Here is a 26,521-nt window from a genome sequence, read left to right as displayed (position 1 = left end):
AACTTCCAACACCTTCAACTATCAGCACAGGATCCTCATCCTCTGGAGTGAATTGATCCAACAGTAATGAGGGATCATTGAGCTAGCTCCTGGGGTGATCGAGGTGGAGCGATGCAGGATTTTCACAGCAGGGATGACTGAGCGTGAATTGGATAGTAATGTTTCTGCTTGTTGCCTGCAGGTGAAAGAGGGTACGAAGATGCGACCACGATTAGAGACGTATCTGTCCAAGGGAGCTGAGGGCCGTTCTTCAGCCCAATGCAGAGAGTCCGGTGAGTCAAAGGGCTATCGCTGAGGCTTGAATTTCCAGCAAGATAGAGTGGGTCCCTGGCTGAGCCCCAATTTCAGGAGGACCATTCAGTAACAGGCATGATCACTGGGTGGGGTGGGGTCGAGTGAAGAGAAAGGAGTGTAGTTTGCACATCTCAAAGAGGCTACTGCAACTGCAGCCACCTTCAAACAGATACAAACTTTTACCAGCAATACCTACACCCTTGAAACATTTTGGTGCTCTGTCTACTTTGTAGTACCTCTGTATAATTTTTTTTTGAAGAGTATTTTCAAATTCATTGTAAAAGTATTTTGAAATTGAGAGATGAATTTTAGAATCCTCTCACCTCACCTCCTGCTGCGGGGGCTCAGTAGTTACAGTATGTCACCCTCATCTATCCTCACACACGGCCATGTCTGTAAATACTCAGTGACATCCTCCAGCCAACCAGACTGTGCTTGATCTTTCTTCCTGCCCAACAGCCATTCTCCCTTCTCAAAGAGATTTCCACTGCTTTTCATACAAAAATATGAATGAGAGACAAAATGAGGCCACTCAGCCCTTCGAGCCTGCTTCAATAAGATCGTGGCTGAACTGACTTTAATCTCAACTCCACATTCCTGCATATCCTGCGATAAACCTTCACCCCCTTGGTCATCAAGAATCTATCTCCCTCTGCCTTAAAAATATTTAAAGATTCTTCATCCCCTACTGTTCGAGGAAGGAGATTCCAAAGACACAGTCATCTGAGAAAGAAAAACTCACCTCTGTCTTAAATGGGCACCTCCTTATTTTTAATCCCTGAACGCCTGCTTCTAGATTCTCCCAGGGAGAGGAAGTATCCTTTCGCTATTGACCCAGTCAGCTCCCCCCAGGATCTTTTCAGTTCTGATCAATTGGCCTCTTACTTTTTTTTAGCTTTTGTAATTTCAAGCACCTCTTCATTTGCTTCATGGTCTGCAAGTGGACTTTTAAGTTGTTGCACCAGAATGTCTTTAATTATTATTAATTGCATTCTTCTCTTTCACCTCAGAACTTGAAACTTCTCTGGAGATTCATGAGGAGAAGGAAAATTTGGAGCCCAACCATTTGTAAGAAGCAGTCTGAGGAACCTGTTACTAGTTAATGCTTGTTTGGTTTCGTTGGGATCTGTTATTGATTGGGAGGGGTGGGGTTTGGAGACTGTTCTGTGGGTACTTCAGATCTTTGCTTTGTTAAGGGGTATGGGGAAAAGGTGGCTATATAAAGTCAGGTCACGGGTCAGCCTTTGAGAGGCTGTGATTGTTCTCATTGAGGCCAAGAAAATTGAAGGAATATTTGATAGGAACGAGCAGGATTATGACAAGTTTCTATCAGTTGGACAAATTAAAACTATTCCTGCGTAAGGATTTAGTTAACATTTTGAGCAAGATGTACAAGGGAATGTGAAGAAGAGCCTTTCTCATACAGCGAGTGGCCTGGGGGCCGGGAGGAGGGCAGGGATGTAATGATTTAAAACAATGCACACTTTGAGGGAAACAAGCTTGCAGTGCTCTGGGGACTGAGCAGGGCAATGGGATTAGATCTCCAGATGAACAGAGCATCTGTTATTATATAAAATATAAAAACTAGGAACAGCAGTAGGCCTTTCAGCCCTTTCAGATTGGCCTACCATTCAATCTGATCATTTCCAATCCTCTATCTCAATTGCATATTCCTGTTTCTCTACATACCCATCAATGCCTTTATTATTCTAAATCATTCTCAATCTCTGTCTTGAATATCCTCAGTCACCTGAGGATTGAAGTAACTCCAGACCGGCTGGATTCCTGTCACCAGGTCACCCTTTGTTTACATACAAACAGTTACCAGACACTCGCCCTTTTTTATATATCAGAGCTGAAAATGTGTTGCTGGAAAAGTGCAGCAGGTCAGGCAGCATCCAAGGTGCAGGAGAATCTTCAGGAATGAGCTGAAGAAGGGCTCATGCCCGAAACGTCGATTCTCTTGCTCCTTGGATGCTGCCTGACCTGCTGCGCTTTTCCAGCAACACATTTTCAGCTCTGATCTCCAGCATCTGCAGTCCTCACTTTCTCCTTTTTTATTTATCAGCCAGGGCTCCCTGATTGGATCAGATTAACAGCCGCAGTCAGGGAACTCCTATTCTATGAGATCCAGCTGGCTGACCTCATTACACTGACTACACTGACCTCCACTGCCTTCTGTGGTAAGGAATTCCACTGGTTAACCATCATCTGAGTGAAGAAATGTTGCTTCATCTCAGTCCTAAATTGTCTACCCCATATGGACAGCACAATGAATGGGTGACATGGTGGCTCGGTGGTTAGCACTGCAGCTTCACAGCGCCAGGGACCCAGGTTTGAATCCACCTTTGGGTGACTGTCTGCGTGGAGTTTGCACATTCTCCCTGTGTCTGCGTAGGTTTCCTTCGGGTGCTATGGTTGCCTCCTACAGTCCAAAAATGAGCAAGTCAGGTGAATTGGCTATGCTAGATTGCCCATAGTGTTCAGGGATGTGTAGGCTAGGTGGATTAGCCATGGGAAATGCACACTTGAGGGAAACAAACTTGCAGTGCTCTGGGGACTGAGCAGGACAATGGGATTGATCTCCAAATCAAGAGAAATGCAAGGTTACAGGGATAGGGTAGGGAATTGGGTTTGGGTGGGATGCTCTTTGGAGGGTTGGTGTGGACTTGATGGGTCAAATGGTCTGTTCCCACACTGTAGGGAGTCTATGATATCCTAAGGTAATGTTCCCTTGTCCTAGACTCCCCATCCAGGGGAAATATCCTCTCTGTATCTAGCCTGGAGTGTCTTAAAGGGTGTATAAGGTGCAGTGCCATGTGAAAGAGATATGATTAGAGTCTGAGGACTTCCTGTGAAAGTAATTCTTTACTTACATCACACTAACTATGAGCATTCAAACTAAACACAAAGGTCTAGATCATTGCTGCTTTCTTCAGAATGTCCCTGCCATCATGTGATGGTTACACTGTCCTAAATACCCCTTTCTTGTAAAGGTTACCTCAGATTCTAATCTATCACTTGAATTGGACATCCATTATTTAGGCTGAAAAACAACTTTGCAAAAGTGAGGACTGCAGATGCTGGAGTCAGGAGTGTGGTGCTGGAAAAGCACAGCAGTTCAGGCAGCATCCGAGGAGCAGGAAAATCGACGTTTCGGGCAAAAGCCCTTCATCAGGAATAGAGCCAGAGTGCCTGCAGGGTGGAGAGATAAATGAGAGGAGGGTGGGGGTGGGGAGAAAATAGCATAGAGTACAGTAGGTGAGTGGGGGAGAGGATGAAGGTGATAGGTCAGGGAGGAGGGTGAAGTGGATAGATGGAAAGGAAGATAGCCAGGTAGAACAAGTCATGGGGACAGTGCGGAGCTGGCAGTTTCAGCACTGTCCCCATGACTTGTCCTACCTGCCTATCTCCTTTTCCACCTATCCACTTCACCCTCCTCTCTGAGCTATCAGCCTCATCCCCTCCCCCATTCACCTATTGTACTCTATGCTACATTCTCCCCACCCTCCTCTCATTTATCTCTCCACCCTGCAGGCACTCTGGCTCTATTCCTGATGAAGAGCTTTTGCCCGAAACGTCGATTTTCCTGCTCCTCGGATGCTGCCTGACCTGCTGTGCTTTTCCAGCACCACTCTGATTTAGAATCTGGTTTCCAGCATCCGCAGTCATTGTTTTTACCTACCTGAAAACCAACTTTGCCAATTAAATGACAATACCGATAGTGGCTTTGTACTGACGATTCTCATTTCAACCTCCATCGGGAACCTGTGCAAGGTCCCTGACACCAGGCCCCACTAATAATGCCTTAAGTGAAAATCAGCCTTTACCAGGGTTTGGAGCTGCGGCCTTCCTGATCTGTAGGAGTCAGCCGAGGCTCCAGGTGGAGCTATAGCTGAAGAATTTGACAGCTGAATCAATATACCTGTAATCACTGTGCATGATGTGGAGATACCGATGTTGGACTGGGGTGGACAAAGTTAAAAATCACACAACACCAGGTTATAGTCCAACAAGTTCAATTGGAGGAACAAGCTTTTGAAGTGCTGCTTCTTAGTCACTGAAAGCTAGTGCCTCCAAATAAACCTGTTGAACTATAACCTGGTGATGTGTGAGTTTTCACATTGCTATGCATGTCAGTTGAATGGAGATGTTGATTTGTGTTTTTCTGTCTCCATCCAGGCTGGTTCAACAAGTCCTGCAAGAACTGAAGGCCTTTCATGGGTCAGTTGTACCTCATTTATTATTTTAACATCTCACTCCAGGAGGATTTAGCTAGTCTTGAATCGAGGATTGAATCCAAAGGGAAATGGGATTGCAGGGCAACGTGAAAAGAGCAAGTGGGATTAATGAGATAGTACTTTCAAAGAACCAGCACAGGCATGATGGGCCAAAGGGCCACCTTCTGTCCAGCATAATTCAAAAACATAAGGTGCACCCAATATGTGTGGGTGGACTTCCCCTGTCCTCCCAGGAACACAGATTTCTGTTTCCTGATTAACTGCTTGATATAGGCAGCTGCCCCAAGGAGTAGATCAACCTGCAAAATAATAACACATAGGTCATCATGACATCAGAGAGACTGGACAACCCATCTTCCTAACCCTGCACACTGTCACATGGAGATTCCCCCATTCTTATATGCATTGCTGTTACAAATGATTCCCCTTCCCAGTGCTGCCTCTTCCCACAGGACCATGAAGGAGTATCAAGAACAGATCGTCTCTTCAAATGGACGAGCGTCCACGTTCAGGTCTAGCACCCTCTCAGGAATGGCCTCTTCTCCAGATCTTTATTTCTCTACCACAAACAAAAACAGAAAATGCTGGAAAAGCTCAGCAGGTCTGTCAGCCTCTTTCTGATTTCTGAGGAAGGGTCACTGGACCAGAACGTTAAGTAGATTTCTCGCCACAGATGCAGCCAGATCTGCTGAGCTTTTTCAGTGATTTCTGCTTTTGTTTCTGACTTACAGCAACAGCAGTTCTTTTGGTCCCTACTTCTGTATCTCCTTCTTGAACATCTATTTAGCACTGCCTATTTTTGAGGTTTTGAACTGACTAGGTTAGGGAGCCCTAGGTTTTCAATGTTGGTCTTGCTGATGATGGAGAATCATTGAGAAAACTTAACAAACTCGATAATTAACAACAAATCCCACCCCCCAATCCTCTACCCCCAAGCTATGTGCTGGAGACACAAGATCAAGAGACGTGAGGTATGCTGAGAGAAATGGGATTCAGAAGAACTAGGGCCTTGGTCCTAATTGTCATTGAGATTTTCCCCATTTTATGTCCAGGGGTCTTGTAGAATAGTCAATAGTGATTGATCAGTGTAATGAGTCAACATCTTCAATACCAGATTGGGAGAAGCTAAACTATTAAAAGCTGGAATTTTTCTTTATCCAGGAGCTTCTACTTTGCTCCCAGAGAGGGAATATAGAGCTGTGTTAAATGGTTTTGTTGATCGCTAATTCTGTATCCAATCTTTCCCCTCCGCCACCCTCCCCGACCAGACACTGCAACGGTTCAGCAACCAGGTGAGCAGGTTCCAGTGTGCATCTCTGCGTCTCATTCCTCATGTTGCTAAGCAGCGCCATTCCCCACCAATGCTCTTGTTTCTTTTCTTGGCCATTCGGTTTCTCAGCTAGTGTTCTCCTTGTGTTCTCAGTTAAAGACTTCTTTGAAAGGTCATTGGTTTTATCTAATGGTTCACAGTAAATTTCAGCTTGTGGTATTGACTAACACTGACCCTGCCCGTCCTCACCCTCCCACTAAACCCCCTCAAAACATCTCCTTGTTTTGTCTGGGTTTGGTTCAATGCTGCTTCCTTGCCATTAACTCAATTGAAGATGGGGGTGAATGGAAGTCATTGAGGATTCTTGCCTCAGTTATTCCCCATTGACCCTCAGACGTGGATTGATGTACACATTGGACTTCACCCTGATCCTTCCCTAAGAAGGGGAAGACTTGCATTTAAATGGTGCCTTTCACAATTTCAGCTCATCAAATATTGCTATGTTGCAATGATTACTGTAGTGCAGGAAGCAGGCTAGCTAACATGTGCACTGAAAACTCTCAATAATAGCTATGAAACAATCACAAGATGATAGAATAAGTGTGCCCTGGTGGCTCAGTGGTTAACACTTGCCTCACAGTAGCAGGGACCCGGGTTTGATTCCAGCCCTGGATGACTGTGTGGAATTTATATATTCTCCCCGTGTCTGTGTGGGTTTCCTCCCATAGTCCAAGGATATGCAGGTTAGGTGGATTGACCATGCTAAATTGCCTATAGTATCCAGGGATGTGCAGGTTAGGTGGATTGGCCATGGAAAATGCAGGGTTATGGGGATAGTGTGGAGGGCTGGATCAGGGTGGGATTCTTTTCAGAGGGTCAGTGCAGACTTGCTGGGCTGAGTGGCCTTGTTTCACACTGTAGGGATTCGTTGATTAATCTTTTGATTGTTCCTTGGGGGAGCAATATTGGTCCAGTCACCAGGCAACACAATAGTGCTTTTCTTCAGAATTCTGCCCTGGGATCTTCCTTGTCCACACTGGAGGGTGGGAAGGGCTTCAGTTTGTCATCTTGTCTGGCAGTGCAGCAGTCCTGCAGCCCTGCACTGGACTGTCAGCATAGATGTTGTGCCCATATGTCGGGTGTGGGAGTTCCCTGATTATACTCTGAGAAGACTGCCCAGTAAGCCATGCCTGACATGTACATAGACTATTCTTCCATTACTCAGTGTGAAGGCTGACCACATAAAGAATGGCGACTTGGAGTCGTAGAGTCATTACAGCACTTGAATGGAGACGCCCATGCCAGGGGACGTCAGGGGATTAATTCTTCAGCATTAGTTAACGAGAGTCGAGAGTGTGGTGCTGGAAAAGCACAGCAGGTCAGGCAGCATCCGAGGAGCAGGAAAATCATCAGGCTTATGCCCTAAATGTCGATTCTCCTGCTCCTCTGATGCTGCCGACCTGCTGTGCTTTTCCAGCACCACACCCTCACCTCTAATCTCCAGCATCTGCAGTCCTCACTTTTGCCAATCAGTTAATGAGAACAGAGAGCGCTGGAGGAATTCAGCGAGTCTGGCAGCATCTGTAGGGACAGAGACTTGGAACATACATTGTCATTCCTTCAGTGCCATCGGGTCAAAATTCTGCAACTCCTTCCTTAAATCATTGTGAAGGGTCCCCGCACCAAACAAACTGCAGCAGCTCAGGAAGTCTGCCCGTATCCCAAGAGCAAATGAAAACAGTCAGCATTTTTTGAGTTGAATATGGCCCCAAGAACAGTCATACTCTGAAAAAGAGTCATGTAGATTCGAAGCATTTCTCTCCCCACAGACCTGTTGAGTTTCTCCAGCACTTTGTTTTAGTTTCAGATTTCCAGCATCCACATTGTTCTGCTTTTATTACTCTTCAGAAGTTAGTGTCTTCAGCAGGGAAGGGCAGAAATTAGAATGAGGAAAACTTCAATAAATCCACTTTACTAACCGTCAAGCCCATTGATGATAAAAGGCAACATTGAGAGGTGGTGTGGATTTGTCTCTATGAATAAACGATGTGCAATGAAATGATTGTTGCTCTCTGTGTATACATTAAGGACTAACTCTCTTGTATATGTGTCGACACCTGCCTGTGTAACTTCTCCCCTGAGTGTTATAGTCGATGGTTATTGTCTCCTTGCCTTGCCCCAAGCTGGATACTCTGTGGGAGCTGTCAAGCTATGTAATGTTTCTTTCTCTCTCTCACTCTCAAATAGAGAGAGATGTCTATGGCTCCCCCACCCTCCTCTCTGACCTATCACCTCCATCCCCACCCCCATTCACCTATTGTACTCTTTGCTACCTTCTCCCCAGCCCCCACCCCCATTTATCTCTCCACCCTGCAGGCACTCTGCCTCTATTCCTGATGAAGGGCTTTTGCCCGAAACATTGATTTTCCTGCTTCTCGGATGCTGCCTGACCAGCTGTGCTTTTCCAGCACCACTCTGATCTAAACTTTGCCTAATTATATCCAATACTTCATTGCATTTACTTGACTGTACGCACACAGGGAGCTCTGTAGAGTGGTGAGTATTCATTTTCCTGAGTTTTCACACTATATATAGCTTTCCCTGTAATTCGCTCCCGCCCTTTTGCTCAGATTTTACATTTGAATCCATGGAGAGTTTCCAAATCTTTCTCTGGGTCCAGCTTTGTTTTTGTGCATCTTTTTGCATTTGAACAGTCTTTGGAGACACTGCTTAAAGAAATCTATGTCGTGGGTGTACTGTGTTGTGTGTGTACTGTGTTCTGACTGATCATTTTCTTCACAGCGCAAGAACAGGATCAGGATCGGGTGCACTGTCTGGTTCAAACTCCCCCCATGATCTGACCTGGATGGAATTTCTCGCAGAGTAGGTTTCTAGAAAGTAATCCATGTGATTTGTATTGTATTGCATTGCATAGAACGTATGGTACAGCAGCAGGCCATTTGGCCCAGCTAGTCTGTGCTGGTGTTTATGTTCCACAAGAGCCTTCCTCCTATCCTACTTCATCTCACCCTAATGCAGATCCTGCAGCTCCCTCTCCCTTTTGTGGTTATTCAGCAGGGAGAGGGGGTTATTGTTATTTGAAGGGTGGTTGGATTGAAGGGTAAAAAGTGCATGCTCCTTACAAGAGCCTTAGACAGCACCTTCCAAACCCATGACCACGTCCATCAAGAAGGACAGGGGCAGCAGATACCTGGGAAAACTGCCCCCTGTGAGCGCCCCTCCAAACCACTCACTGATTCGAAATATATCGTTTTTCCTTCATTGTCATTGGGTCAAAATCCTGAAATTCCCTCCCTAATGATCTATATGAGCCTTGAATATACTAAATAACCCAGCCGCAGCAACAATTAATTCATTTTGCTCATTAGAGAAGAATTTCTTCCTCATCCCTGTCATAAATGGGTGAGCCCTTAAACTGAAATTATTCCCTCTAGTTCTAGACTCTCCCACAAGGGAAAACAACCTCTCTGCTTCTTCCCTGCCAAGGCAGAAGCTTGGATGCTTCCAATTGGCACAGACCCAATCTGCTCAGGACAGTCCATCCATACCGGATTCAGCTGTGTGGATCTCCTATGCACCATCTCCAATGCCAGCATAACTACTTGAAGGCAATTGATTAGCTAAGGCATCACACAGATTAATACCAAGTGGTTAAAAACAAAACTAGGTCTTCAAAAAACTAGAATATTTACATAAATTGGGCCTAGTTTGATGAGGGTCTTGATTAGAGTGGTGCTGGAAAAGCACAGCAGGTCAGGCAGCATCCAAGAAGCAGAAAAAAAAATCAATGTTTTGGGCAAAAAAATATTCCTGATGAAGGACTTTTGCCCAAAATGTCGATTTTCTTGCTCCTCAGATGCTGCCTGACCTGCTGTGCTTTTCCAGCAACGCTCTAATCTAGACTCTGGTTTCCAGCATCTGCAATCATTGTTTTTACATAGTCTGATGAGATACTTTTGCAGTTGCTTTAAAAGAACTTCCTTACTTCCAACACAACTGAACAAATTGTCTGTTGTGTCTGATTATAAATGTTTACAATATTCTTCTTTTCTTTAAAGAAAGGAGGGTGACGGCAAAAGTGAAAGACCCGAGAAAGAAACAAAAGTGAAAAGAACGTTAAGTTCCCTGAAGAACAGAGTGACCGGCTCCTTTAAGGACAAGGTAAAAATGGTTCATTATTTTGGTGTCAGGTAGGTGGTGGGTTGGGTGAGTGACAGGCAGAATAAAAGGGCATAAACTTAAGGCTGAGATAAGGAGGAATGTCTTCTCAGAGGTTTGAGTGTCTTTGGAACTTCTTGCCCCAGAGAGCTGTGCAGGCAGGGTCCCTGGGTATATTTAAGGCTGGGATAGGTTCTTGATCCATTGGGAATCAAGGGGTTAAAGGGAAAGAGCAGGAAAGTGGACATGAGGAATGTCAGATAAGCCATGATCCTATTGATTGGGAGAGTAAGCTTGAGGGCTGAAAGGCATCATCTTTATCCTGTTTCTTAAGGTCTTACTGTACAGATTCATTGGATTGTCTAAAAGTATTCGGTCATAGGATCGGGGTGTCACTTGCTAGGCCAGCGTTTATAGCCCAGCCCTGATGAGACTGACTCACAGTGCTATGGTTCTGGAGTCACATGTAGACCAGACAAGGCCAGGATGGCAGATTTCCTTCCCTAAACAGCGAGTGTGGACCAGATAGGGTTTTTTTTTTAAAATGACAATTGACAATACTTTCAAGGTCACCACCAGGCTAGTTTCTTATTTCAGCTTGTTTAAATTCAAATTTCAACATCTGCCACAATGGGATTCGAACCCATGTCCACAGATAAATCAGGAAGTGCTGGAGAAACTCAGCGGGTCTGGAAAGGCTATAGAGAGAAAGCAGAGTTAATGTTTCATGTTTGATGGGACTCTTGGTCAGAACAAATTCAGAAGTTCTGAATGAGAGTCATACCTGACCATAGCAAACTCTGCTTTCTCTCCACAGATGCTGCCTGACCTGCTCAGGTTTTTCCTGTACATTGTAGATACTGGTAGTAAGAAATAAAAACAGTATTGTGCTTTAATCCCCAGATCATTAACCTGGGATTCTGGTTTACACGTTTAGAGATATTATGACTAACCCACCAACTCAATCTTGTACTGAAAATGGGGTATGTTAGAGCATAAGAACTCAAAGCAGGAGGAGGCCATTAAGCCTATCCAACGTAAATAACTGTACAGAAGCTGGTAACCAGTCACCTGTCATTTACATGTGCACAGCACTGTGGTCACAGCCAGTTTTTCTTCTTTCGAGTTGTCCTGATGAGTGCAAGATGAAAAGCTTTAACGGATTGTCTTCACTTTCACCACTGTACAAGTTGTGTGTTTAACTCCTTAGTACTATATTATTTGCCATACTGCATCTTAAATAACTCCACACAGGCTGATATGCCATCACCAAGTCATCCTTTATTTACAGGTGCAAAGGACTTGATACTGGTCTGACTCCCTGAGCCAGCTCACAGTAGCCTACTCCACCTGGCATTCCCAGCTGGTCTCCCAGCCAAGTACTAAGCAGGCCTGAGGCTGCTTAGCTTGAGATCAGGCATTTTCAGATTAGTATAGCCGTAGGCTTTCCTTTTTTTTTTATATATATAGTCTTTAAACCTCCACACTACCACCTAATTGTGGTAGCGCTTATTTTTTCCCCAGCACTCATGTGGCATGTGAGAGACACAATGTGCACAAATCTTTACTCAATTTCCACCACCAGGAAGATAGGAAAACACCCGGGTGGCCAGTGACAAGCAGTGCCCTTCACATCAAAGGGCAGTGCTGTGTGATCAAACAGTGAAGGGGAGGGCAGGGACTAAATCAAAATAGAGTTGGAGGGGGAAATAATGCACCACTCCAGGGTGTTGGTGGACACCACGTGCTCCTTCTCCAAGGACACCCAGGCTCTAATGTAACCACGGAAGAGGGGCAGACAGTCGGCCTTAACGACCCCCTCCACAGCCTTGACCTGTTTATGGCCAGTTTGGCCAGGCCCAGGGCAGACCCACGAGGTCTTCAGACCTACCCTCCCTCCTTCGTACCAGGTGCCTGAAGATCAGGTGTGTGGGTGCAACTAAAAGCAGAGGAGGAGGAGGTTTTTTTTTAAAAAAGAGAAAAATCAAAAAAAAGGGAGTGCAAACGCCCACACCCAATATACACATGGTCCACGGACTCCACAGCACCACAGAACAAGTAGTTGGGCTGGGAGTCCATGAACCACCGCAATCTGCAGTTGCAGGGGACTGCTGCGTGCAGCACCCTCCACCCCGATCCCCGAGAGAAAAGGGGGAGGACTCCAGTGTAGAGAGCCCTCCACTGGGGATCCCCACCACCCGGGTGGCAAATGGGCACGCCAAGGCATGTCCAGATGGTGGATGATGGAGAAGAGGTGGACGGTATGCAGCAACAGTCGATACAGGGCACGCCTTTTTAACATCTCTTTTAAAAAAAAAGAGACAAAACTAAAATTCCAGAGGTGGCTCAAGTTGTGGGGCACAGGCTCCCGTGGGAAGTACGGGAGCTTGGGGCCAATGTGAAATCCTGTCCGGGTTGGGGAGAGAGCAGAAAGCTTTCCTGTTTCATAAAAAAAAAGTTACATTTACAGCTGCATACATAGACATCAAATTTTACAAAAAAAGAGAGGAGCAGCAAAGCCAGGCCCCAAACCCTGCCATTCAAACAGTTTACAAGGACAGGAGGACAAATCTCAAATCCCAGTTTCACAAATATAAAGAGACATCAACAATGACATTTGTACATTAGACAATACTGTTACATACAAAAGTGCAGACAATACAGACCCAGCAAGCCCCCACACCAAGGTGGCCTGCCCCTACCCACCTTCCAGATCTCAGTCCACCCTATGCCCCTTCCAGTTCTCGGTCTACCCTGACACCTTTTGCCCGCCACAGTACCCGCCCAGGGTGACAACTACCTACCTTCTGACTCACAGTCTGCCCCAACATACCATTGGGCTCTCACCCACCCCATTGCACCTCCAGTCAGTGGGTTATCTTGGCACACCTTTCGGCCACCTCTAGGACAGCCCATCCCCTTCCCTCAGACGACAGCGTGTAAGGTAGCCCACAAGCCTTCCAGATCTCAGCCCGCCCCTACACACCTTCTGGTGCTTGGCTGCTCTGACACCTTTCGACCACCTCTAGGACAGCCCGTCCAGATTACCTTTTATTGGGATGACAGCGGTCAGAACGGCCTACTCATCTGGCTCTCAGGGTGACTGGCATCAGGGTGGCCTACCCACCCTCTGGCTTTCAGGACAGCCTACCAACCTTCAGGTTCACAGGGTGGCCTACCCACCCTCCAGCTCTCGGGGTGACACATGAGCCTCCCAGCTCACAGCAAGGCCTGCCAGACCCAGGGACACAAGACAGTGCAGGTGAGAGACCAAGGAAACACCACAATACAGTTAGTTACCAAAAAAGTCCTTTCTAGTACACAGTCCAAATCTATACAGTCTTCAAAATATAGAATCCATTTCTAGGAAGTCTACTCCAGTAAATAATGTATATTGTCGGAAATAGAGTCCGCTCCAAACTGCAAAGTCCGTTGCTAGAAACAGAGTCCGCAACCAAGGGCAGAGTCCACTCCTGAAGGCAGCAAATGCACACCTCACAGCATACAGGTGTTCAGTCTCCATAGAGTCCTGGCCCAGCCTTGGAAAACCAGGCCCACTCAGGAACATAGTACAGGTGCAGTTAACTCAGGTTTGGTCCACTCCTGAAGGAAAAGGTCTGCTGCCAGACTCCAGGATACAGCAACTGCTCACCTCCCAGCACACACACAGGTGTTCAATCTTCAGAGGCCCAGTCCCAGGGCTAGGCCTCCCCACAGGAACAGCTCCTCTGGTAAAAATGTACGTCTTCCACAGGGCTCAGTCAAAACACCAATAAAAAAAGTGAAGACATACAAAAAAAAACAAAGAAAACTACAGTCCAAGGGCTAAGCCCTACCACAAAATTAACATTTCTCTTTTTAACTTTTGAGAAAAGGATAAAAAGAGTAACACAGGCTGTAACCAGCCAGTGAATCAACAACCCCCTAATGAGAATTGAGTTTCACCTGAAACACATTATGTGCATCAGGAGTTTAACAATCAGTCCTCCCTAAAGGAATACCAGTTAACAAACTGGTTAAATAATTCAGCCAGTTCAGGAATCAGGTTTTTCACCCTCCAGAAAAGAAGGGAAGCAGAAACTAACAGTAACATACTGACTATAACACTAGCCAGCATAGAGTCAGTCCCCTAAACTGAGGGGACTCCATCTCCCTGTTTTTTTTTAAATTTTATTAAACAAAATTACAAAACAGTTTACAAAAAACATTTGCAGCTGCACACGAGACATGAGCAGCAAAGCCAGGCCCCAAACCCTACTGTTCAACCAGTTTACAGTGAGAGGAGGACAAACCTCAAATCCCAGTTCCACATATGACAAGACAGTGACAATGACATTTGTACATTAGACAATACTGTTACACACAGAAGTGCAGACAATACAGACCCAGCAAGCCCCCGTCCCTCCCACCTTCCGACCTCCAAGGCAGCCCGCTCCTACTCACCTTCTGGTTCTCGGTCCACCCCGTGCCCCTTCCAGTTCTCGGTCTGCCCTGACACCTTTCGACCGCCGCTAGGACAGCCCGCCCCCAGTAACAGCGGTCAGGACGGCCTACCCACCTTCTGGCTTCACTAACCACCCTCAGCCTTTCGACCACCTCTAGGGCAGCCTGCCCTGGTGTGACAGCGCTGAGGATGGCTACTTGCCTTCTGACCCTTGGTCTGCCCCTACATACCATTAGGTTCTCACCCACCCCGCTGCGCCTCCGACCAGTGGGCTATCCTAGCACACCTTTCGACTACCTCTAGGGCAGCCCGTCCCCTTCCCTGGGACGACAGCGTGTAGGGTAGCCCACAAGCCTTCTGGATCTCAGCCGCCCCTACGTACCTTCTGGTGCTTGGCTGCTCTGACACCTTTCGACCACCTCTAGGACAGCCCGTCCCGATTACCCCTTATCGGGATGGCAGCGCACAGAACAGCCTACTCACCATCTGGCTCTCAGGGTGACTGGCATCAGGGTGGCCTATCCACCCTCTGGCTTTCAGGGCAGCCTACCAACCTTCAGGTTCACAGGATGGCCTACCCACCTTCCAGGTCTCAGGGTGACAGCTTTCAGGATGACGCATGAGCCTCCCAGCTCACAACAAGGCCTGCCAGACCCAGGGACACGCAAGACAGTGCAGGTGATAGATCCAGGAAACACCACAATACAGTTAGTTACCACAAAAAAGACAGTCCTTTCTGGTACACTCCAAATCTATACATAGAGTCTTCAAGATAGACTCCATTGCCAGGAAGAGTCCACTCCAGTATACGACGTACATGGTTGGAAATAGAGTCCGCAACCAAGGGCAGAGTCCACTCCTGAAGGCAGCAAATGCACACCCCGCATCACTGTTTAGTCTCCATGGAGTCCTAGCCCAGCCTTGGAAAACCAGCGAGGGAAAAAAGTGAGGTCTGCAGATGCTGGAGATCAGAGCTGAAAATGTGTTGCTGGAAAAGTGCAGCAGGTCAGGCAGCATCCAAGGAACAGGAAATTCGACGTTTCGGGCACAAGCCCTTCATCAGGAATGAAGACTGTGTCCAGCAGGCTAAGATAAAAGGTAGGAGGAGGGGCAATGGAGATGGGATTCCACCTATCACATCTCCATCACCCCTCCTCCCTGCCTTTTATCTTAGCCTGCTGGACACTTTCCTCATTCCTGATGAAGGGCTTATGCCCAAAACATCGAATTTCCTGTTCCTTGGATGCTGCCTGACCTGCTACGCTTTTCCATCAACATTTTCAGCTTGGAAAACCAGGCCCACTCACAGGAACAGTACATTGTACAGGTGCAGTTAACTCACAGCAGTTTGGTCCACTCTTGAGGGAAAGGTGTTCTCCCAAACTCCAGGATACAGCAACTGCTCACCTCCCAGCGCACACACAGGTGTTCAATCTTCAGAGGCCCAGTCCTAGGGCTAGGCCTCCCCACAGGAACAGCTCCTCTGGTAGAATGTGTGTCTTCCACAAAGGCTCAGTCCAATCACCAATAAAAAAAGTGAAGACACATACAAAAAGCAAAGAAAAGTAGAATCCAAGGCCTAAGCCCTACCATAAAATTAACATTGTCCTTTTCTCAAAAAAAAGAGAAACACACAGGCTGTAACCAGCCAGTGAAACAACAATCCCCTAATGAGAACTGAGTTACACCTGAAACACTTTTTTAAAATTTTATTAAACAAATTACAAAACAGTTTACAATAAACATTTACAGCTGTATAAGAGACAGCAATTTTACAAGGGAGAGGAGCAGCAAAGCTAGGCCCCAAACCCTACTGTTCAACCATTTTACAGGGAGATGAGGACAACCCTCAAATCCCAGTTCCACATTTAACAAGACAGTAACAATGACATTTGTACATTAAACAATACGGTTACATACAGAAGGGCAGACAATACAGACCCAGCAAGCCCCCACCCCTCCCACCTTCCAACCACTCTAAGGCAGCCCACCCCTACCCACCTTCCAGTTCTCAGTCCACCCAGTGCCCCTTCCAGTTCTCGGTCCGCCCTCACACCTTTCGACCACCTCTGGGGCAGCCCGCCCTGGTACCTGCCCGGGGTGACAGCGCTGAGGACGGCTACCTGCCTTCTGGCTCTTGGTCTGCCCCTACGTACCATTGGGCTCTCACCCACCCTGTTGCGCCTCCAACTAGTGGGCTATCCTAGCACACCTTTCGACCACCTCTAGGGCAGCCCATCCCGATTACCCCTTATCGGGACGACAGCGCACAGAACAGCCTACTCACCATCTGGCTCTCGGGGTGACTGGCATCAGGGTGGCCTACCCACCCTCTGGCTTTCAGGACAGTCTACCAACCTTCAGGTTCGCAGGATGGCCTACCCACCTTCCAGCTCTCAGGGTGACAGCTTTCAGGGCGACGCATGAGCCTCCTAACTCACGACAAGGCCTGCTAGACCCAGGGACACACAAGACAGTGCAGGTGATAGATACAGGAAACACCACAATAATAAAAAAAGAGTCCTTTCTGGTACACAGTCCAAATTCATAAGAGTCTTCAAGATATAAAATCCATTGCCAGAAAGAGTCCACTCCAGTATATGATGTGCATGGTCAGAAATAGAGTCCATTCCAACCTGCAGAGTCCATTACTGAAAACAGAGTCCACAACCAAGTGCAGAGTCCACTCCTGAAGGCAGCAAGTGCACACTCCACAGCACACAGGTGTTGAGTCTCCATAGAGTCCTAGCCTAGCCTTGTTAAACCAGGCCCACTCACAGAAACATAGTACATAATACAGGTGCCGTTAACTCACAGCAGTTTGGTCCACTCTTGAGGGAAAGGTGTTCTCCCAAACTCCAGGATACAGCAACTGCTCACCTCCCAGCGCGAGGAACAGCTCCTCTGGTAGAATGTGTGTCTTCCACAAAGGCTCAGTCCAATCACCAATAAAAAGTGAAGACACATACAAAAAGCAAAGAAAACTAGAGTCCAAGGCCTAAGCCCTACCATAAAATTAACATTGTCCTTTTCTCAAAAAAAAAGAGAAACACACAGGCTGTAACCAGCCAGTGAAACAACAATCCCCTAATGAGAACTGAGTTACACCTGAAACACATTCTATCTGTCAGCCAGGGCTCCCTGATTGGTCCAGGTTAACAATTCCAATCAAAGATCTCATAGCCAATGAGATCCACCTGGTTCCAATTACTACACCAACTCCTATATGGCGCCAGCTCCTCATAGCCCTCTCCTCCTCAATATTTCACAATTCTATCTATCTATCTCATCTGTTAATGTTTGCAGTGACCTAGCCTCCACAACTCTTTGAGGTAGAGAATTCCATAACATTCCCAGTTTTAAATTATTGTCACCTTATTCTATAACTCTCTCCCTGAGTTTGCGACTCCCTGTCTAGTGGAAACATCTTCTCAACATCGACCCTGTCAGGCCTCCTCTCAGAGTCTTGTATGTTTCAATAATAATAATGTTGGATGGCTCTTTACAGGGACATGGCAAGTACCAAATAGATGCTCAGCCTCAGAGTACATCCTCGATAAATACTTTTCCAGATGAAATTCGGATGGGTACCAACGAGGAGAATTCACCTGATACCTGAGCTTGCCAAAAAGACCCACTTGAATTCTGAACTTGGCCAACTGAGTCCAGCTGAGAAGCTTATTTTCCAGAAGGTCCTCATAAGATGCTGGCCTGTGCTTGTGGCACAGGGACAATGTCCCTGCCTCTGAGTCATGAGGCCTAGGTGCAATTCCCATCTCCTTCAGTGCCGTGTCATTATGTCCCTGAACCAGTTGATTTAAACATAGATAAGTACAACACAGGAATTGGCCCTTTGGCCATGATGTTGTGCCAAACATGACACCAAATTAAATTAACCCCTTCTGTCTGCCCTTGGTCCAAATAAAAACACAAGATAGGAGCAGGAGGAAGCCATCTGGCCCTCTGAGACTGCTCCACCATTCATCACGATAATGGCTGACCGTCCAACCCAGAGCCTAATCCTGCTTTCTCCTTCCATTCTAAAAGAATAAGATGCTTCAAAAGAATCCCTACAGTGCAGGGACAGGTCATTCGGCCCAACAAGTTCACACCGACCACCCCGAAAAGTATCCCACCCAGACCCATTCCCCTACCTTTTCCCCTGACTAATGCACCTAACCTACACATCCCTGAACACCATGGGCAATTTAGCATGGCCAGTTCACCTAACAGACAGGCACCCGAGGCTGGGATTAAACCCGGGTCCCTGGCGCTGTGAGGCAGCAGTGCTAACCACTGAGCCACCGTGGCACCCTTGTCAGTGGCTAGTGGCTTGTTCTTTAAAAATGTCAGGTAACACTTGGTCACACAAAGGACAGTGAAAATATGAACCTCCTTTTCCCCCCCTAAAACCCTGTTGAGGCTGTGGGGATGACTACAAAATGTTAACAATTGAGACTGGGGAGTAGGTGATCCGGAACCACAGCAATGATACAGATCTGCCATTGGATATTGGGACAGGCTCAGGAAGGGGGCCAAATAGCCTCCTGCTGTTCCTTTGAAGTGAACTGCTTCTCTTTATTGCGTCTCTTTCCTTTTCCCAGGCTAAGACCAAAGAGAAAGAAAAGGAGAGTCCCAAAGAAAAGAGGAAGTGTAACAATGGCCACTGCTTAGTGCCGGGATCCTTCTCCAGCTCCACCAGCTGTACCCTGTGCAGCAAACCACTGAGTGGTAAAACCAGTTATCAGTGTATGAGTGAGTATTGCCATCACGATGCTTTGCACACTTGCCTCCTCTCCCCCACCAGCTCACACTCTGGCTCTGCATGGAGTCAACCCAATCTATCCCTCCAGATAGAACTCACAGAGATAAAGCTCCTAACCTGCATGGTACTCTCCAAATGGAGCTGAAGGTTGTGAGACTTGGTGAGCTCTGGTAAATGTATTTAAGGAGAATCTGGATAGGCACAGGAGGGGAAAAAGGGTTAAAATGATATGTCAATGGAGTGGGAGGTGCGGTAAAATCACCTGTAGGGCTGCTCTCTCGTTAGAGGCAGATAATTTAACCTAAGGGCCGGCACACCTCAAGGCAAGGGAGGGTTTGAAAAGGAGGGTCATTCAAGGTAACCTCATCCATGAAGGGAATTGAACCCACACTGTTGGTGAGTTACTGCAACACAAACCAGCCATCCAGCCAACTGAGCTAAGGAGGAGGCTTGTGTCAAATAGAAAACAGCAAGGACCTGCTGTGCTGATTGGCCTATTTTGATTTTGTTAATGTTAGATAATGCTTAAATGGTGCAAAGCGGGAGAGATTTTGGTTCTGGGGAGGGACTGGGGAAGCTGAGGTTATTCTCTAACAAGCAGAGAATATTAAGAGGGTGGGGGGTTAATCAAAGTGCTCACATATTTAGTGGTTTTGCTGATTGACATCGAGGATTGAGTGGACAGGGAGATGGCCTGTCCAGGGGCAGGAGTCTTGGTAACTGGAGAACTTAAGGTCTTTGGTTAAAAAGTACCAGGCAGAGAGAGAAGGTGATCTCTTTGGGCACCATGCATAGTGATGCATCTTGAATGTATCATGGTGGAAGCAGATATGAATTTGCAGAAGGGAATAACAGGAATAGTTGAAAGATTAGAGAGCTGTGGGAAAATAACAGAGGGCTATGCCTAATTGTGTGGCTCTTTCAAAGTGCTAGCGTGGAATTGAAATGCTGAATGGGATCCTATGCTTCAATGAGATTAGCTGGGAAGAGAATCACATTAAGCATAAACAGCTGCATAGACCTGATGGGCCAAATGGCCTGTTTTTATCCTGTTAATTTTATTATTGTCACCTTCCTTCTCTCTTTGCGCTTTTAACTGGTCTCAAATGGGTGGACCTTGGAAGTTAAGTTGCAGTTAAGTCCAATATTTCTATGGCTAAGATGGAGCACTGAGAGAGGGGAAGAACCAGCCAGGGCTCCCGATCCTGACCAGAGTCTGGTATTTCCTGCAGTGTGGTGCTGCTTGTTGGGGGGTGCGGGGGAGTTGTGCATAATGGAAACAACATATTTGCTTCTGGTTGCCTCTGTGGTTGTATAACTAGCTATAATTTAAAGAATAGCTTCAGTACTGTTAGAGATGTGCTGCAAATGGTTTCATTGTCATGGTACTTGCTTAGAGGCCTTCAGGAGCTGGGAAGCAATTCCCCAGAATTTTTGCTGAAGTTATTATCTTTATTGTCTGGCTTGCCCCTCAGGAGATACTATCACTGGGGAATGGGGAGGGTCTGAACCAGTGTAAGGAAGGTGTCTGCCACCCTAACTGAATCTTTGGCTTGGCATAAATCGTTTTGAATTGCATAAATTAAAAAGATAGTGTCAATTAGTGCGATCTTTTGAAATCTATCATTCTTGCATATGTTCTGATTACTGTAAGATGAAATGTTTTAGCAATGTGTTGCTCTTTTCAGCAAATGTCAAGTTATGTGCGAACAAGCAACTTTTTATAATTTGGGCATCATTTTGTGACAACCTGTAACATTTTGCATTTCAACCTTAGATAGGTATTTTCATTTTTTGACTTCACATGACTGTCTTAAATCTCTGAGCTGCCTGTTGTTATGTCTCACGCTCAGTATGTTCATGTGCCTTTAAAAAGACATGCTCGTGATATAATCGTTGCATCATAGCATGTGATCTGTGGCGGTAAACATTTCAAACTCCATCTTACCTTGGGTGGGGGAGGGGATGTCAGTTGAAGCATGACACTCTGTTGGAAGCATGCTGTTGTTATATAATGTATGTGTGAAATAGTTAGCGGTAATGATCTCCTGCTGGGTGATTCAGTACCGCAATATACATGCATATTTTCTTATGTTACTAGAAATAACATGCACATCATGTACAATACCCCAACTGGAGGCAAAATTGCATTATTGCTACCCTATGTTGGCAGTGTTTGGGCTTTTGGATTAATGTGGTTTAGATTCTCTACAGTGTGGAAACAGGCCCTTTGGCCCAACCAGTCCACACCGACCCTCTGAAGAGTAACCACCTTCCTCTGCCCAATGCACCTAATGCTATGGACAATTTAGCACGGCCAATGCACCTGACCTGCACACCTTTGGATTGTGGGAGGAAACTGGAGCACCCAGAGGAAACCCACGTAGACACAGGGAGAATATACAAACTCCACACAGACAGTGGTCCATGGCTGGAATCGAACCCGGGTCCCTGGCACTGTGAGGCAGCAGTGCTAATCACTGAGCCACCGTGCTGCCCCAAATGAAAAGAAAAGCATAACTTTGCTTTCCAAAGACTAGTTTTCAGTTATGCTTTTATAATTATTGGGTTCTCTGGGTTTTGGGAAGTTCTTTATGACTTGCTGTGATTGAGCTCAACCTTCCCATGATCTGAGGATCATTACTGTGACGTAGCCTAGCCAGGTATGACAATGGTTTTACTTTCCTGTTTCTTCCCCTGTTAACCTCTCTACCTCTTAGTCTCAACCACAACCTCGTGTGGGTAATGTCCTTGCCTCTCAGTCAGAAGCTGGGGATTTCAAGTCTCAGAACCTAAACTTCAGACAGTGGGGTGAAGCATTGAGGGAGTGCTGCAGGATCAGAGATGCTGTCTTTTTGATCAGATGCTACTACCTGCTGTCTCAGTCGGCATGATAGATTCCAAGACAGAACTTGAAAAAGGGCTAGGAGTGCTCCCTAATGTCCAGACCAATATTTATCCCTAAACCAATAATCACCAAACAATCCTGGTTCCCTGGTCATTTTTACATTGCTGTTTTTTACTCAGCCTGCTGTGAGCAAATTTGCTACTGACTTCCCCTTACATTTCAACAGTTCTCACACCTTGGAGAGTACTTCATTGGTGGAAAAGTGCTTTGGGATTTTTGGTAGTTTTGAAGGGTGATATAGAGGCAAAAGTCCTTCCTTCTGTATCCTTTCTCCAGGAGATATGGGGCAGGGGTTGCTGCATACCCTGCTGGAGGTAAAATTATATCAATGCCATTGGCAGTGTTTGGGCTTTTAGATTAATGCAGTTCTTCACCGAAGACTATGTCAAATTCACTTGACAGTAGAGACGACTGGTTTAAGCTGGATTTTCTGCAAACATGAAAGTACAAATGGTCACAAAATGTCAAGATTACACCAAACAGCTTCCACTGCTGTTTTGTAAGCAGTTGCTTGGAAATATGTGAGAGTAACTTAGAATAACATTCTTCCCCTGTCCTCTGGGGACAGCAGTGAGGCAGGCTGCCCATGACTGGCTGATGGATCTAATTGGGCCCAGGAGTCACTAGTGGGACTTTGCAGATTGATTAATTGGATGTCTGCATATTGATCAGACAATATTGGAATGGTATCATTAATAAATCATTATTGTAATATGATTCTGAACAGGCATTGTGCTGGAGGATGTCAGTACCAGCAAACTTGGTTAAAATGTTACCGTTAGAGTTTTTAATTAAACAAACGGTAATAGGATTGGCAGAATGTGTTAAGGGCGATGGTGGGAGAATGGAAATGTCACTGTTGCCATTAAGCTAGGGGACTAATATCTTGGAGATAATAATTCAAGTGGGGAGATGATGGCCTAGTAATATTATAGCTAGACCATTAATCCAGAGACTTCACTAAAACCTCGGGACCTGGTTTTGAATCTTTCTATGGCAGTTGGTAGGGATGGGCACCAATGCTGGCCTAACCAGCAACGTTCACATCACATGAATCAATTTTCTTAAAAATACCAATTTTTAAGAATGAAATAAATAAATTAATACCCAATAAAATCAAGGGGACTGGGCTTATATCTTGAGTTTAGCCAACTGAGGAGACTTAATTGAATCAAGCAAAATTCTTACAGGGCTCAACAAGGGAGGCGCAGGAAAGATGCTAACCTCTGGCTTGGCCATTCTCGAATTATATTTTGTGTTAGAATTATTTATTTGATATTTTAGCACAATAGTCATGTCCTTACTCTGCACTCTGAACCAGTTCTGTCATTAATGTCCTCACCACAAGCTGTTTTAAGCTGGTTGGTAACTGTGTCCTCGCCCTATAATGCCATCCTTTAACTTAACCCTTTAGTGAAACCTTGGACGTTGACCCTCTATTTAAATACAAGATATTATCCTGCGCAGTAACAGCCCAACATTAACCCTACAGTATAATGCTGTCGAATACCCTGCAGTGCAATTTTGATTTTTAATTTTGCAATAAGAAGTAAACACGACTTGTATTTAGAAGCATCAAAACTAGGAGCAGGAATAGGCCATTCAGCCCTTCAAGATTAGAGTGGTGCTGGAAAAGCACAGCAGGTCAGGCAGCATCCGAAGAGCTGGAAAATTGACATTTTGGGCAGGAGCACTTCATCAGGAATGAAACATCGATTTTCCTACTCCTTGGATGCTGCCTGACCTGCTGTGCTTTTCCAGCATCACTTTAATCTTGACTCTGATCTCCAGCATCAGCAGTCCTCACTTTCGCATTCAGCCTTTCAAGCCTGCTCCATTATTCAATAGGGATCATGGCTGCTCCTCATTCCTGCTTTCTCTCCATTCTCCTTAGTGTCCTTAAAACTGAAAAACGTACCAATCTCTGTCATAAATAGATTCAGTGACCGTGCCTTCACAGCCCACTGTGGTAGGGAATTCCATGGGGCACTAGCCTTTGAGTGAAGAATGATTCCTCATCTACAAAGTCCTTTCATAAATCCTGCATGTCCAGAATTTTGTGGCTGACATTCCCTCAGATATTTCCTGCTGTTGCCTGACCCTCTGAGATACCTGCAGGGCTGTGACTTCCAGAATCGGAAATCAATGTGTCCACATTCCGAACTGCATGGTGATCAGGTGTAAGTTGTATTACCTAATGAGACATTGTTACTGAGACTATAGGTGGCACTTTGAGATTCAGAGGAATTCTGATTTCCCCTCTTGATTATGACATTACGAGATTGAGTGAAGCTTAGTGCATCTTCCAGCATTAACCCTTTCAGAACCATTTCTAAATACAAGAGAAACCAGGGAGCATTTATTTGCTGTTGTCTCAAATACCACCATATTTTACTTCCAACTGTTGGGTTGCAGTTTAATATTTTAGTCAAAAGCAGATACCTCTGAGTATTGAGTACAGGAGTTGTGAGGTCATGTTGCGGCTGTACAGGACATTGGGTTAGGCCACTGTTGGAATATTGCGTGCAATTCTGGTCTTCTTCCTATCAGAAAGATGTTGTGAAACTTGAAGGGGTTTGAAAAAGATTTACAAGGATGTTGCCAGGGTTGGAGGATTTGAGCTACAGGGAGAGGCTGAACAGGCTGGGGCTGTTATCCCTGGAGTGTCGGAGGCTGAGGGGTGACCTTATAGAGGTTTACAAAATGATGAGGGGGCATGGATAGGGTAAATAGGCAAAGTCTTTTCCCTGGGGTCAGGGAGTCCAGAACTAGAGAGCATAGGTTTAGGGTGAGAGGGGAAAGATATAAAAGAGACCTAAGGGGCAACTTTTTCACGCAGAGGGTGGTACGTGTATGGAATGAGCTACCAGAGGATGTGGTGGATGCTGGTATAATTGCAACATTTAACAGGCATTTGGATGGATATATGAATAGGTAGGATTTGGAGGGATATGGGCTGGGTGCTGGCAGGTGGGACTTGATTGGGTTGGGATATCTGGTTGGCATGGAGAGGTTGGACCGAAGGGTCTGTTTCCATGCTTTACATCTCTATGACTCTATGACTGCTATGACTCTGGTTGTGCAGCACTCCCACTGCATTGTATTGGAGTGCTATCCTAGAGTCTGTGCAAGGGTCTCAGGAATGGGACTGAACCTCCAAGTCGACAATGAGAGCGCTACAGCTAGAAACCAAATTCCTGCTATCGAGTAACCTTTTCCTCCAGCCATTTACTGTTCCCATTTTCCCCAGAATGGTTTACTCACATCTCAAATTTTTCAGTAGAAAATGGGTGAGAGACAAACTCCAGATGCGTCATCCATCACTGAGCAGACACAACCTTGTGCAAAACATTTACATCTCCATTAGTGGATGACATGCTGTTAAAAACAATTGCCTCTGATATATGGGTTCCCGTCCCTCCAATGAACCTGCTGACGTTTCAACAACATTAAACATTCAAATCCAGCCTGTCCTCTCAGGGCTGCTTTAAATTGTCCAGATTCAAGGGTTCGTTTGTCTGAGCTAATGAGTGGATTTTTAATGTGCATGTCTGTGTATGTGTGTATTGGGTGCGTGTGTGTATATGTGCCTTTCTCTAACTCTTGTCTTTCTCTAACTCTATCTCTTTCTTTGGAGAGGCCGGTGTTGGACTGGGGTGTACAAAGTTAAAAATCACACAACACCAGGTTATAATCCAACAGGTTTAATTGGAAGCACTAGCTTTCGGAATCACTGCTCCTTCATCAGGTGGTTGTGGAGGACATAATTGTAAGACACAGAATTTAAAGTAAAAGTTTACAGTGTGATGTAACTGAAATTATACATTGAAAAATACCTTGATTGTTTGTTAAGTCTCTCATCTGTTAGAATGACCATGTTAGTTTCACTTCTTTCATATGTAAATCACAAAACCTTTTTAAAAAGTTACATTCTCAGGTTAACTTTAACAATTGGTGTCAGCGCAGGTAATGTATTGAAGGTGTTGCCCCCCCAGTGTGGTGCTGTCTGTACCATAATGTTTAGATTGATTCTAATCTAAAAAAATGAGTTAACAGAGTCTTTCATGGATTCATGCAGTTTTCTCTATCTCTTTCTCTCTCTTAATCACTGTCATGTCACCATCTCACTTTCTCTTCCACACTCTGTCTGTCAATCTCTCTTTATGTCGAACAGTAATTTGATTTGATCAGCTTTTAATCTTCCCTCTGTCTCGCCACCTTTCACACCTCAGAACCCAGCTTTGTGTCTGTACATCTAGGAGGGTCAATAGCTGGAGGGGACAGGGAGTTGTTCTGGTCTGGAATGTGCTGGCTGAACCAAAGGAAGCAGATTTCATGACAACTTTCAAAAGGGAATTGGAAAAAGGAGAGATTTACGGAGGCTGGGCCTAATGAAGCAAACAGCTACCTACTCTGAATG

At 45.7% G+C, this 26,521-nt stretch overlaps 1 protein-coding gene across 3 annotated transcripts in view; it reads left to right on the top strand.

The window, feature by feature from the left end:
* LOC132828793 (rho guanine nucleotide exchange factor 18-like) overlaps positions 1–26,521 on the top strand; it is a 217,815-nt gene that overhangs the window by 105,906 nt on the left and 85,388 nt on the right. For 2 of the 3 annotated variants that reach the window (XM_060845888.1, XM_060845890.1), the window contains 7 exons: positions 182–272; positions 1,305–1,362; positions 4,477–4,518; positions 5,804–5,827; positions 8,608–8,688; positions 9,885–9,987; positions 19,033–19,183. In XM_060845888.1, the coding sequence (XP_060701871.1) occupies positions 182–272; positions 1,305–1,362; positions 4,477–4,518; positions 5,804–5,827; positions 8,608–8,688; positions 9,885–9,987; positions 19,033–19,183 (550 nt within the window). The remainder of the gene's footprint in view (positions 1–181; positions 273–1,304; positions 1,363–4,476; positions 4,519–5,803; positions 5,828–8,607; positions 8,689–9,884; positions 9,988–19,032; positions 19,184–26,521) is intronic. The other variant, XM_060845889.1, reaches the window with a different exon arrangement.

Source organism: Hemiscyllium ocellatum, chromosome 28 (genome assembly GCF_020745735.1).
Source record: "Hemiscyllium ocellatum isolate sHemOce1 chromosome 28, sHemOce1.pat.X.cur, whole genome shotgun sequence".
NCBI classification, from domain to species: domain Eukaryota; kingdom Metazoa; phylum Chordata; class Chondrichthyes; order Orectolobiformes; family Hemiscylliidae; genus Hemiscyllium; species Hemiscyllium ocellatum.
The sequence above is the reverse complement of the archived record's forward strand: the minus strand, read 5'-3'. Positions and strand labels throughout refer to the sequence as shown.